The following is a 14,945-nucleotide window of genomic DNA, read 5'->3' as shown; positions in this document are numbered from 1 at the left end:
GCAGAGGCCCCAGGCTTGGATCATAGCTCTGAAGGCTAACCTCTCAAGGTGCCAGGAGGCTGAAGGCACATGTGGGAGAAGGCCGCAGAGCCCACCGGACTTCCTGTGTGGCTCTCTAAGCACCATGCTGTTCTCTGGGATTTCCTAGTGCCCTGGTGTCTCCTGCCAGGACAGGCTTTCTACAGGTGGGTGTGTCCTGGGGCAGCTGTTGGGGAACGGTGGAAGAGATGGCAGGAGCAGCCGAGGAAACAAGTGCAAGGTGGTGACATCACATGGCAGCAGTGAAACGCCTGTCCTCTGATAACAGCCCTGCTAGTCACTCTCTGGCTTTGGTTGCAGGGGCTCTGCAGACAGCCTGTTCTCTAGTAAGCCTGGAGAGCTTTTTACTTCCGCTGCCTTATAGGAAGCCTGGGCTTCCTTTCTGTGTAGAAGGTTCAAACATTCCTGAAAAAGGTGCCTTGAAGGGCTAAACTTGGGGAGGGGGAGGAGAAGAGGGGAAGGTTTGTTTTCGAAACACAACTCGGGTGAAATGCTGGTCTAGAATGCTTTATCCCTAGTATTGAAAAAAAAAAAAAAATTAAGCCAAAGGGGAAAAAGCAACATTAAAACCCAAACAGCAAGTCACTACAACACACCAGACATGCTTTATAACTAAGTTTCGTAGCCCCACGTTTCTGAAGCTCTGAGGGGTTTAAAGCTCAGGTTGCATGTGCCTGGCTATCACATGGCAGACCAGGTCAGGCCAGGCAGCACTGGAACCTGCGCATGGCCCTGCCCTACTGCTGCCTAAACGAGGGCCTCATGGCATTTTGTGGGGTCACTGCACGGGGGGGGGTTTGCTTCCCAAAACACAACCTCACAGAACTGCAGGGTTGGGGGGGGGGGGAATGTCCAAAGTGGTTCCAGTCAGCTCTCAGCAAGGCCTGGGCTTCCCTCAGCCCCTCAGGGCAGTCCTGGAGGAACAGCAAGTGCTGTGAGATAAGCCAGGGCGATGAAAGAACCTGTGGGTCGTAGGAGTACACACCCCAAACTTCTGTGCCCTTCCCTGACTTCTGAGAAAGGGTATCACCAGGGTATTAAACTCCTGCTGAGGGTCAGAGGGCCTAGTTTACTGAGTTCACAGAAATGGCCACAACACAACCACAATCTACAACCTGCTGAGCCAACTCTGAGCAACTCAAGAGGATGGAACCTTGGTCAATGAGGCCCAGATGACAGTCGCCAAGTACCAGATGATCTCCTAGGGTCCTTGTCCCTGTCCATAAACCCTTGTGTTGAGGACACACCTTGTGTGCCCAAGCCTCAAGTCCATGTTCTCTGTTCTCCACAGGGCAGTGGTTACTGACAGCAAAGATAATAAATAATTAAACAAAAATTCCAATTCTTGATAGTTTATCATGGGGCTGGGGAGATGGCTCAGTGGTAAGAGTGCTCTTTAATTCTGCCTTGAAAGATGGAGGTGGGGCATTCTTCAGAGCCAGTTGAGTCACTGGGTCAGTGAGCTCTGGGTTTGAGTCCGGTCCTCATAGAACTGAGTCTAGACCGAGCATGAATGCCCTCATTAGCCCCAGTGTGCTACATGTATATGCACCCACGAATGTGCACACCACATACATAAAAATGGAAAAAAAAGAAAGTTACACTCCACTGAGTCAACACCCAGCTCTGGTGACATAGGTGCAGACCTGCAGGTAAGGTAAACCCATACAGCTTCTAGGTCTGTGTGTCCATCTGTGATCTTTATTGGCTTTGCCTGTAGCTCTTTTCTGTGGACTAGTTATCAATTTGTTTGGAGTTAAAATTTTTCTAGTGTGTTTTACAGACATCTCAAGACACCCACCCTGAGAGGTCTGCTACAATTTACAAAGTATAAAGGAGTCCCCCAGAAACAGCAGATTTTAGAGCCTTCTCTTGGCCCCATTCCCCTAAGAATCTTTGAGACCCAACTCTGGGGCTGCCTCTAGTGGGGGATGGGGACCCCATTTCTAACATGAGGTGAGACCAGCAGACTATGAACAAGTGGTGACAGAGGGTCTGATGCCGTCTTCACTTTCCAGAAAGTGGAAGATGAAACGTATCTGCTACCCAATGACTCAAGAAGTATTTCGTAAATACCGCACATCAACAGCTGTGAGGGAGAAGCAGACATCCCTTAAAATTGCTAATGACAGATATCTGACACTGGCTACAGAGTCACGCTTCCTCTGTAAAAATGCTAAGACAGCACGTGTACTGCTCTGCTGTTACTCTGTCCGGTTTGGGAGTCGTGGAACTTACTGGAGCACAGGCTGCCTAAGAGCTCTGGACTCTCCTGCATCTGCCTCGAAGGCGTAGGGATTACAGGCTCTTGCTGCCATTAGAACAAAACCAGTGGTGTTTGACAGCACGGAAGGACCTTTAAACCGGAGCAGAGGAGGGCTGGTGGCTAGAACTGAGCCAGCCATGGGATCCAACCCACTTTTAACGGCTGGTCCTCTTCCTTGGCTCCTCCCTTCCTTAGGAGCAAAGCAGGAACATAGGGAGTGTGTACCCACTTGCTGGATACGTCAGCCTTGTTTTGTTCTGATGTAAGAACTTCTGGTAGCAGAGGACCGGCTGGCACGAGGATCTTCTAGCGTGAAGCTCAGGGTGGTTCCGTGGCTCAAGAAACAGGAAGCGGCGTCGATGAGGCCCTGGCACTGTCTTCTGGGGTGCTCTCCGGAGTCCGCTCCCATGGAACACACAATTTAACTTAGTTGCTATGGACCTGGTCCTCACAAACCCCAGCCAGAGGTTAAACACCTCGGCTCCAAAATTGTAGCACCGTGAAAGCAGAAAAAAACACTGTAGTCTACTTGAGACCATTTTTTGCTCTGAATAAAATTTATTGAAATCTCTCAAATACCATCAAGAAAGTTTTTGCAAAAACAAAAAGGGGGGCGGGTTGCTAATAAATTCAACATGGGAGCTCCCTCTGCTGGTCTGCAGTAGGTTGATACGTGACAAACACATTCCCAGAGACAAATCTAATTTGCTGAAGAAGTGGACAAAAGACAGGTGTGTTGGGCTTTGCCTCTGGAGAGAAACACTAGAAGAAAAAAAAAAATCCATGTCTCAAAACAGGGCACAACATTGAAAAAAAAAAAAGTAAAACTAGAAGACTCTCCGAAACACTAAGTTCTCAGAACAAAACAGCAATCACCTAGTAAGGGACCGCCCACACTGCTCCCTCCAGTAAGCATTCTCAGAAGCCATCTTTGCCTCCACGTCTCTTCTGACCGAGTTCCCATCTACTCAGAGGAAAAAGTTCCAAGGAGTCACTGGAGCGAGGCCTCTCCAAAATTCCATTAAGAGTAAGTCTCTGGTGAGCCAGCGCCTTGCTGTGTTAGTAAGGAGAGCGGGTGACACTTGCTCTGGTCACCATGGAAGCACTGTGACTCGGGGACAGCTTTCCATCTTCTCAGACCTGTTTCCTCATTATACAGTGGGTTGGACCTGCTGTCTATAAAGTTTTACCACTTCACCAAGATGGACCAATACATTCGATAAGAATGTTCTCTTAATGACTCCGGGGAAGAAGTGGGGTTCCAAGACACAGACCTCACCACCTGCAGGTCAGAGTTCCACCCAGTCTAGGGCTGATGATGGCTGAGTCAGGAGGATTCCAGGCTGGGTAAGTTTCAAGAGGAGGGGGCCATTTAGTTTTACAAAAGCCTTTAAGTAAAGCACATGGCCAAGATCTCTCTAATCTCTCACTCTCTCCATCCTTCCTCAGTGGTGTAGGATTCCTAACTGTCCCAAGAGATCCTTGTCAGAACCTACGCCCGCCATACTGCCCAGCCACTCCTGACCCCATCTGTTACGTCAAGCCTGGAGACAGCTTTCTCCGTTCTTTCTGGACACTGCCAGGTCCTGCTTCTTCAGGGCAGTGGCGCATGGCTTGGTTGCCGACTACCTAAAGCCACAGATTCTGTAGGCTATGTTTAACCTTGCATCGTTCTATGGCAGGCTTCCCTAATGACCTCAACCGCCGGCTGCTCTGTTCTGAGGCTATGAGGGTTAGTGGGCACTGATGAAGGGATGCTGGGCAGAGCGCAGAAAAGCAAAACCCGGTCCTTGAATTCTCTGTTTCCCGGACCACAGCCACCCCGGGCCACTCACTACCTCCTTTGGCACATTCTCCTCATTCCTTTTGTACCTTCCCTGGTAGAGGACATCTCGGGCCGGGGCACAGACACTGAGGGGCCCCGGGACAGCAGCTCACAAGGCCTGTTGCCAACGCAGGCAAGAAAAGCACGGATGTGCCAGATTGAGAGTCAAAGGGTGCTCAGCCCTAAGCACTCCTGACTCAGTGGCTTGGGGACACTCACTGGGCTGCTCACAGGGATCTTACTGTTCTGTGTAACATGTATCATCAAAAAATGGGAAACATACCAGGCAAAATAAACACGCACCACACCTGACCAGCCTGACAAGTGAAAAAAAATTCACTGTAGTTGTTTAGCATGCATGTATGCACAAACCTCACACACTCGTGTGCAAGGCAGAGGCCAATCAGAAGTCAACTCTCTTCTCCCATGTGGGTCTTGAGGATCGAACACAAACCGCTTGGCAGCAAGCACCTTCACCTGATGAGCTCTCTCAGCAGCCCGCAGCCTGGCAAGCCCATAAAAGGCCAGGCTGAGTGGCATATTAGTGAGAAATATGGAATAATAGTGTTTCACTTGTCAATGATGAGCACTTTCCATGGGCCAATGAAATGAGGGGTTACATCCAAGGGTGAGGCTCAGCTCTGACTAAAGCTCAGCTCTGACTGTTATCCTCTCACAAGACAGATCTCGGGGAATTGGAAGTGCCTCAGACTGGTTCTTTTGTTTGTTTGTTTTAAGATTTTTTTTTTTTTTTTTTTATTGTAAGTACACTCTTGCTGTCTTCAGACACACCAGAAGAGGGCATCAGATCTCATTACAGATGGTTGAGTCACCATGTGGTTGCTGGGATTTGAACTCAGCACCTCTGGAAGAGCAGTCAGTGCTCTTAACCACTGAGCCATCTCTCCAGCCCCCTCAGACTGTTCTTAACTAAGCAAGAACAGCGTGCAGCAGACGTCTACCCTTGCCACGTACCTTTCCTATACACAGCAGTAAACAAACTTTTGTCTTTCCTCAAATTTACACAAAAAGCTCCCCCTTGGTCCCCCAGCTCCCTGTGGACAAGAGGGCAAGCCTCTTAATTCATACATGCCAAGCACACACGAAAACCTGTGCCTCGAGTACACGCCTCCCCTCCATCAGATGCACACACTCGAACACACACGCACGCACACGCAACCCTGTGTTGCCCTTTTGCTAGCTGGGAGCCAGGGAGGGAAGCCTGCTCGTCTCCGCGTGTGACATGAGGGTGAAATCATTAGGGAAAAGAGAGGTGTCCTTTGGGGCAGACATCAGGCAGTGGGTGGGATCATGGCTGTCAGACGGTCCTCAGAGGTCCTGGAGGGGTGTCAGCTTGTTGTAGAGGGGATCATTCACTTCCTGGAGGTGGGTCTGTTAGCTGGGTAGGTGTTAGTCACATGGTGTGCTCTGAGGAACCGGGTCTGACAGGGCTGGTGGTGGAGTGAGTGAAGTGGTGGCCAAGGGGCATAAATTACCTGGGCATGCAGTGAAGCGGGGTAGGTGAAAGCAGCAGGAGGAGGAAGAGCAGGCGCTAACTCCGCTGGGTACAGAGGGTACGGGGCCCACACTTCAGGGCTACTGGGGTAAAGTGCAGGTACTGTGAGCTCATCTGCAAGAGAAGAATAAGGAAGAGTTAGTGGTTACCACAGGCCGAGTTCACATCAGAAAACAAACACCCAGCAGCAACCCTGAGCCCCGATCAATATCCGAGGTCAGAGGTCAAATTACTCTCCTCCTAACAACCTGCTGCTTTGCTCCCTCAAACTCTAAGCAAAGGACTTGAAGGACGGAACAGATAAGTCTAGCGCCTGCTGCCTGTCCAGCGAGGTGGTGGGCCTGGGCTCCCCCAATGCTGTGATGTCTGTCCAGCTGTAGCTGGGGACCTAAGAACAGTGGGAACTTCCTGCTGAAACAGAGTGTGGTCCCCTGAGGGATGGAAGGAAGAGAGAATGTGTGCCGGAGACATCCCACAAGAACCTTCTGCGTGCTTTTCAGGGAACAAAGGGTTACTGGCCGGACCCCAATAGGCCAGAACTCTAAGGCTGTGTGTGTGTGTGTGTGGGGGGGGGGTAATCAGTATTGTTATGGAGAAATAAACCATAATAATGCACTTTCCATTTTGTCCTCAGAGTACAGGGGCAAACACTGGGACCACAGGACACTTAGAACATTACAAACTCCAAGAAGTGAAGTATCCTGAATGTCCCAAGTGATCTGCCAGAAGATGTAGTAAGAAGGCTTAGCGGCTGTTTTTTCTGACTATCTGGTCTACAAGTTCCTCGTGTGGCTCAGATTCTATTCAAATCAACCTGCAGCTGCCAGATGGAGGCCGCGGCCCGGCTGCCCGGCGCACCGGGAAGCGGGCTGTTAAAAGCAGAGGGGATGCCTGCCCACTGGGCTCCGAAGCAGCATCTCAATATTTGCTTTTCTCACCTGTCAACATCTGAAACCAAGCGTCCTGACGACGCTTCCCAAGACGGCTGAGGGGGGGCAGGATAGGGTGGACTGTGAAAAGCCATTAGTCGCTGCCATACTGGACGACCCAGAAACGCAGGGGACGTGTGACCAGAGGTCAAGGGTCACTTCCCTTCTTGCCATTTCCAGGCACCAGCCGCCCTCTATCCTCCCCTGCCCCAGAAACACTGGGTTTCTGCCAGGACCTTCAATATTAGGGAAGGGGACAGCGGACAGCAAACTGCTACACTAGCTGTGTGGCGGGCGTAGATGTATGCAGTGGCCAGGAAAGGGGGGGCTGCAAGTGGGTGCCCAGGGAAGAGGCAGGGGGAACGAATAACCCTCATTCAGAGGTAATTCAGATCTCCCTCATACAGGATCCCAACACTGGCTACTATACCAAGGCTGACCTCCTTCCCTCCTTCGACCCCCTCCTTGCAGCAAGACAGTTAAACTCCAGTGAAAACAGAGAATCCAGGTGGCAGAGACCAATGCTAATTGCTAAGCGTGAAACTAACTGTTACCATTTAGCCAGGGAAACAATAGTACCGATAATTACTTTTAAAAAAAAAATCACCAAGTCCACACATCTACTTCAAGTCCTGGTGTGTGGCACCGGAAGGCTCAGGAATCCCTGAGAGGACGGAGAAAAAGCCCCGCAGACCCTGCATTTCCTGAAGGGACATATGCTTTTCATCTGAGCTGCTCCTGTGGGAAACAACCACTGCCGGGACCAAGGCCTTGGGTTTTAAACAACCAACCACGCTCAGAAATGGCGAGCTATTATTGTTGTTATTGTTATTTTAGCTACCAGACTATTTTAAGACATTCTGTGTCTTTTATAAAAGTCAAGAGAGTCTCATGCCCTGCTGCCTCCTAGCTCATGCTACTCGACCAGATGTGACAGCAGGAAACTTCAGAGCTGAATATCAACCGGTATCAACTGGTAGGAGCCGGAGAAGGGCAAGCTAGGTCTGTGGCCCCCAAATCACACTATTAACAGGCGGCGACTGACTCCAGGGATAGGTTCCACCCGCAGCCCAACCTGACAATGCAGAAGGGAAAGAAAAACCCTGCCCACGTCTGCCAGCACACTGCTCCTACCTCAGACCACCCAGGAATACTTTCAGCAGCTTTTTTGTAAATGTGAGAAACTTAGTAGCCCCACAAACACTTTGAAAGAGAAACCCTACCTCATCCCATTTAAGTGTCATTGTTCGCTGGTTATTTTTTGGCGCAACCGTAAGTGGGGAGGTGGCTGAGCCATGAGACAGTCAGTCAACATGTCTCCAGATGGTCAGCTCATCTCGTAGTCACTATACAGAGCAAACACTGTGGAGGGAGCTCAGGAGGACCAGAGGCCGGGGAGGAACTAAGACTTCGATCTAGACCTGGCGGATGGAGTGGAAGGTTTCCAAGCCTCATCCTCACACGTGACTTCTATCACATCCACGTGGTACTCGGGAACGACACACCTGACAGCAGTTGTTTAGATGCAGCGCACCAGAATGGGATTACTGAGCATGCCCCAAGTGCAGGTGATGAGCTGGCCACAGCCCCGTGTGGTTAGGGTGGGCCTTTGGGAACATCTAAGCATTCCTCTCTCCCCACTCCTGAGTGGGGGTTTATGGTTCCTTGAATGTCCAGAGATCGCTGCTACTTGGGTTTCAGCCTATACCTGGAAGCGGCCCTCACAGGCTCAAACGCCACAAACACCCCCTTCTAAGAAGCTGGCTTTCTATTTGCTAATATGCTCTTAAGAAAAACGACAGGGTTTCAGAGCGAGGCCGGCCCTGGGGACAGCGCTTACAGGAAAGATCTGCCAGAGCCCCGAGTAGCGACTACACACCTTCCCTAACCATCGCCCCTTCTGCCCATGCTAGCAGGATGGGTAAGAGAAAGGGAAGCCCAAGGTCCAGGAGACGAAACAGTCCAGAGGGAGGCAGATGTGGGAAGCAGGGGTTCTACACCTGGACTTGGTGGAAACCTCCTTTCCCACCACACAGCTCGCTCTACAGTCCCAGATGCTTTCTCCTATTGCAACGCTGGATGACAAAATTACAAACAACCCCCAGACCTGAGAACATGTGGTCTAAAAAGCTCCAATTATGTTTGAGGAACAAGGGCCACAGGCTCCCCCTCTCTAACCCCTGTACAGAAGGAAAGCGCGGATGGAGGTTTATGTAAGAGCCCTGAGGCTCACCTCAAGTGTGGAAACAGGCAGAGGCCAAGCTTCTGGTTCAAGGGGGAACCTTTAAGGAAACTAGGGTCAAAGAACTTCCCCATTGGTATTTATTTTGCCCTCTAGAAGGTTCTATTTGGTAACGCTGCACAACAATACACTCAACTGCATGACACTCGGAGAGCAAACACACACCCGAAGCACCCGCTGCCTCCATCCAAACTCAAGGCACACCAGACTGTCATGGTGAGCCTCAATTCAATCTACGCTGCAGTCTTCAGCCACTCACAGTGCATTAGAGAGAAGGACCTCTTGAAATTCTCTTGCTTGCTACCCTAAAATACATAATCTGGTCTCATAACCCCCTTTCAAAGTCCCAGTGCAGCCCACTTATTCCCAGGATGGTCTAAAAAATGCCTGGATTTCTTGTTTTCCCTCTGGTCTAGGTACCGACCAAATTCCTACCCTACCCCAAGCAAACCAGAGGCCCTCGTGGGGTAAACTTTTACTCTAGGGGACACCACCTTCAGTGAATAAACGGAGACATATATGCACCATGCCCATCCTGCCTCCACAGAGAGGAAGTAAGTCACGGTCACTTCTCATAGGAAAGGAACACGCAGAAGAGCTTCACGGTCTAAAATACTCGAGTTACTTTACAGGGATCCCTTCCTCTTTCCCACTCAGAGTTCTGTGCATACACTGTCCACCCCTACCCCTGTTCCCCTGCTTCTGCACAGATAATGCCCTATTATAGATTTATAGATGGGGGTGGTCTTCAGCTCAAGCTTTTAGAACACCCAATTTATTATAATAAACTAAAGGGCAGATAATTAGAAACCAGAAAGCTTTAACTTTAAAAATTATTATTATTATTATTGTTGTTGTTGTTATTGTTATTATTATTATTAGAGATGGTTTCTCTGTGTAGCCCTGGCTGTCCTGGAACTGTAGAGATCTTCCTGCCAATGCCTCCTGAATGTTAGGATCAAAGGTGTGCACCTCATGGCCTGGCTTCAGAAGGCTTTTTTTAGAAGATGAAATTTTAGCCAGGAACATCAGCAGCCAGGACATTGAAGGCCTAAACATTTCCGTCGGTGTTACTACCCACTCCCCAAAACAGGGTTTCTCTGTGTAGACCAGGCTCTCCTCAAACTCCCTCTGCCCCTCCCTCCGTAGTGCTGAAATCAAAGACACAAGCCAGCACTGACCAGCTAAAAGAAACATTTCTAATTGAGGAGAGGGGGGTGGGGTGGGGAAGGGAGAGAAAAGAACCAACCAACCAACCAAAACAGAAACAAGAAAAATAAACCCTTCTATTAGCAGGGACCCCTTAACTTGACTGATAGCTCAGCAAGGAGCTTAAGGACACCTGAAATCATCCTGCTGTGACCCCTCTTTTACGGACTGACTTAGCAGGACACCCTTTCCTATTAGTGAGACAAAGTGGGCATTGGGAGGAAGGAAAGCTCTCGTTCCAGAGTCTGGTTCATAGTTCTTGACAGCTGAGAATCAGGAGTTCTAGCACACCCTGTGAGAGCGGTCTGCTCTTTATACAGAGATTATTTCCAATGAGCACGTTAATCAGCAAGGAGCCCATGTGATCTAAGAATGGCCGTTATTTCTTCTCCGGCTATTTTCTAGAAACCTTACAGACAAAACTATTAACTTTTTTTCCTGTAAAAATTATCTTCGTTTCCCATGCAACCCCTGCAAGTTTATAAGTTGTGACCCTGTCCAACATACCCCAGAAACTGACCTACAAGTGAGGAGGGGTGCGCATGCCTGTCTGTCTGCCTCTGGCTGAGAATCTCCATTGGGGTTGCAGAGACACACAAATCAGCACAATAAATGTCTGGGTTCAGCAAAGTGAGCTAACAACTAAATTCTGGGCACATGAGAAGAAGCCAGGGCTAGCTCTGGCTCCAGCTACCACAGACCTTGGCCGTTTCTTTCACTTTGGTTACTAGTTATGACAGCCCATACACTTGATTATGACAATCCACAATGCCATTTTGCTTTTTTAACCCAATATATTAAACTCACCAAGCCTAACCCACCGAAAAGATCCAACAGTTATGGTCGCTGTGCCCATCCTTTGTCCTGGCCATTCTGGGGAAACTGGGGGGCAGAGCACAGCGTGTAGCCTAGTCACTCTAGACATGTGAGAAGCAATCGAGACCCTCGGACTGCAGACCCCGCGCTGCTGCTGTGCCTTCTTGCCTCCATATCTAGGCCGCTTCCCTGGCTGCACAGGTACACTCCTGCCTCACGTTCCTACTTCCTGAGCAGGCACCTGGGTGTCAGCAACTTCCATCACCTCCCCAGGTTCTGCCTAGCAACAGGCCCACAAAAGAAGTTGCCTGAGCATGTGCCCAAGGCTGTCCTGTCTTCAGTGCTCTTAGTGGCACTGTCTTCCCGACAGCCACATTCCTGTGTGGCTCAGTGTCCACATGAAGACATCCAATGCAATCACAGTTTACATGGGGACCTTTTCCTTCCCGTTTCACCTTGTGGCCTGCAGAGGCAGTGGTGAAAGCCAGTCCTCTCTGACCAAGTCCGCTCCCAGGCTTGCATGGACTGAACTCAGCTCTAAGCGACTGCTAGCCTGACAGACAGCTGCAGTCAGTCAGGCTGTTGACGAGAAGCCATGTTTTCACAAAGCACTAGTTTCATGCCACATGAATAACATGGAAACATCTGCTTAGCTCAAGCTGACAGAGGCTGGGATCATCTGGGAAGAAGAAACCTAATTGAGAAAATGCCTCTGTTAGGCTGGCCTATGATGTGGGAAGGCACAGTTCACTGTGGGTAGTGTCACACCTGGGCCAGCTGTTTAAGAAAGCAGGTCAGGTAAGCCATAAAGAGCAAGCCAGTAAGCAGTATCCATCTATGGCTACTGCTTCAGTTCCTGCCCCAATTTCCCTTCATTATGGACTGTGATGAGGTCAGGTACACCAAGTAAGTTATGTTCTCCCCAGGATGCTTTTAGTTGTGGGGTCTTATTACAACAATAGAAAGCAAACTCTGTTTGCATACTTGAAGCATGTAGTTTGTTGCATAAATAATTCTGAACAAACAAATTACGTGTGAAAAGGTCCCTAGCATATCTTATTTTTTTTTACATTTACAGAAACAACAAAAACCAGTACCTAGCTTATGAATTTTGTATTCATAATGAGAATTATGAATCTCACTACTAGAAAGCAGGTAGATGGGCTAGAGAGATGGCTCAGTGGTTAAGAGCACTGACTGTTCTTCCAGAGGTCCTGAGTTCAATTCCCAGCAACCACATGGTGGCTCACAACCATCTGTAATGGGATCTGATGCCCTCTTCTAGTGTGTCTGAAGACAGTGACAGTGTACTCATATATAATAAATAAATAAATAAATCTAAGAAAGAAAGATGGAAAGAAAGCAGGTAGCCCCAAGGCTAAAATGAAGCTATAGCCAGTAAGATCCTACTTGAGAGTAAAAGCATTATAAATACTTGTAAACAGTTGAACCAACACTAGCAAGATGGTTTGGCACATACGAGTGCTTGTCGTACAAATTCGCATCCTTAGAACCCAATAAAAAGCCAAATTTGACTGCAAGGACCTGTAACCCCAGGGCTAATTCAGAGACAGGGAAGCTGCCCAAGAAGCAAACTAGCCAGGAACACAGCAAAGCAACAGAAACAAGACCCTGCTTCAACATCAGTGTGGGAACAGGATGCTTTAAAGTGTCCTCTGAGCTCCATGAGAGTATGAGAGTGAAATGACCTCATTCACGCACATGCACACACACACACAAGGAAGGATGGTGGCTCACATCTATCATCTCAGGACTTGGAAGATAGAGGCGGGAGGAACAACCTGTCTATAGAAGATCCTGTCTCCCAAAAAAGGACCAGCTTGTTCAATGGAACATAGCAGCAATCTGAGCTGTAACAATAAGAGTCCTTACCCCACCCTTAGCAGGATATCCGCCTCCTTCCCACCCTCCTGCAGGCAGGACCCTGAGACGTATATCTGAGTGCAAACAGAGGCCAAATCAAGAGAACGGCATTTGAAATCAATGTGTTGTCAGTGTCAAAGGGTCCCAGGCCCACAAGAACAACATGTGTCCCACCCCTTCCTGCCCAGGCCCATGACTGGGGGATGGGAGGAACTTAAATGAAGGGGCAATCGAATCTCATGGAGTCTCAGCTGCACCTTGGCTCGCCACAAGCCCCCTCCATCTGTTTAGCATTACTGAAAACGCAAAGGTAAAGGATTTAAAAGTATTTAAATTCTTATCACAAGGTTCAACAATGTTATTTCTAGCAACGAATTCTACATTAACTACAGGAAAAAAAATATCTGGGAAGCTACAGAACCTTTCAATGTCAAAGACAAGGTCACAGCAACAGAAATGGTCATTAGGGAAAATGTCTGGGAAGCCTAAGCTGTATGACTGTTTTTACAGACAGGGTTTCTCTGTTTAACCACCCTGGCTGTCCTGGAACACAGAGGCCGCCTTAAGCGCTGGGATTAAAGGCATGTGCCACCATACCCGGCTCAAACTGTATCTTAATGGTTTTCTGCATGACTTGGCTGTCTATGTTTAATTAAAAACCTCAAAAATGCTGACCGATTTTAAAGAGAGATCTTTAAGACGGTATGATTAATGATTGAAATTCGACTTAAAAATTCTGTTGAGGGAGTAAGAAATGCGAACAAACTGGCTTTATGCACTGCACATGATCACCTTATGTCCAATATTTACTGCCATTTGGGGGAGTTTGGTGACTCACACAGCTCACCTTGGGGGTGCAACGGAGGGGAGGAGGCATTTTAGGCAAGCTGTAATCTCCCCTTCACCTCTTACGGGTCCTCAGGCATCTCCAACTGGAGGAAAACGAAGGCTAGATGAAGCACAAGCTATGGCCAGGAAGATCGAGCCTGACAGCTTTGCAAAGCTTAGTCCTGACTGCTCCGCTCCCTAGAAAATAACTTAGCCCGTGCATATGTTGTGTCTGGCAAACAAAAGAACCCGAGTCTGCTCCCCAGTGTCTGTGACTAAGCTCTCTAGGAACTCTGGTCTCTGACCAGGCATTCTAGTCTAACTGGTAAGCTCCAGGCCAGTGAGACTCCCCTCAGGAGGAAGATGCCATTCCTGAGGATGTGATACACGCACATCTTAGAAAGAGACTTGCTTCTAGATCCCGATTCTTTTACGGGGGCTCATTACCCAATGAGTGCTAACTTTCTGGGCTGGAGAGATGGCCCAGTACTCATAGGCTGACACAGGAGAACCATGTGTTTTGGGCTTGAGCAAACAAACAAATATCAGCCTGCAACATCCTGTGCCAAAATAGCCAAGAAGCCCAAACAACATCCCCTTCTCAGTTTTGTGGAGGGTTCTGGCTGAGAGATAAACAAAGTCGCAAGACCTACATGGCCTCCAGGTAGAGTCAAGTGTGGATAAATGAAACCCACAGAACTAAACATATGTCAATTCCTTGGGAGTCACACGCTCAGATTTTGGTCAACATCTTCAATACCTCCTGTGAACCCAATGGCAGGTAGAGACTCTTGATTTTACTTTTCTAGTCTGCTTGCTGAGTCCTACCAAAACCACCTGCACCCCAAACAACCCAGCACAGTATTGAGAGCAACATACTTGCTAAACAAAACAGACCAGGGCCAAGTAACGTCAGAGCAGCAGTCAGTGCTAGAGCTAGAACAGTGGTGACTGGAATGGGCACAGACCCACAAACACAAAGGACTTCCTTGTATCATCAGCATCACACAGAAAGAAGTTTCTCAAATGTTACATACAGCTCAAGCAGTGCACCAGCTGTATGAAGTGATCTCCGCATCCCAGAGGCTGACCAGGGAGATTACAGGCGAGACCAGCCAGGGGAGTAACAGAACAGAGCTGAACCAAAGCAAAGACATAAACACAGGGAAGGACTTGGAAAGAACCAGGGGTTGGTGGGAATGAGGTGAGAAAGAGGAAGGCATGAAGAAAAGAAAATACCACACATGCAACTGCTCAAGAATGGGGACGAGGGGCCAGCCAGGTTACAAAGCACTAAAAAGTTGAGATGAACACATTCGGGGCATGCCTGCATGAGAACGGAGTCAGGATACAATCTTGAAATGTGATCAAGGTTGCCCATGCTGTAGGAA

General features: G+C 48.8%; 1 protein-coding gene across 5 annotated transcripts in view; it reads right to left on the bottom strand.

Annotated features, from left to right (window-relative positions):
• Window positions 1-14,945, bottom strand: part of RBPMS (RNA binding protein, mRNA processing factor) — a 142,109-nt gene that overhangs the window by 16,811 nt on the left and 110,353 nt on the right. For 2 of the 5 annotated variants that reach the window (XR_013975324.1, XM_080928280.1), the window contains exon 6: window positions 5,627-5,760. The exons of 2 other annotated variants lie outside the window; for them this stretch is intronic. Coding sequence is in view for 2 of the 3 variants with exons in the window: in XM_080928280.1 (XP_080784406.1) it covers window positions 5,627-5,760 (134 nt within the window). In the remaining variant the exon portion in view is untranslated. Of the gene's footprint in view, window positions 1-2,851; window positions 3,068-5,626; window positions 5,761-14,945 lie in introns of those variants that run through there. One more of the 5 variants, XM_080928279.1, reaches the window with a different exon arrangement.

The sequence above is a fragment of the Micromys minutus genome (genome assembly GCF_963924665.1).
Source record: "Micromys minutus genome assembly, chromosome: 14".
In the NCBI taxonomy this organism is placed as follows: Eukaryota; Metazoa; Chordata; class Mammalia; order Rodentia; family Muridae; genus Micromys; species Micromys minutus.
This window is presented reverse-complemented; position numbering and strand designations above follow the sequence as displayed.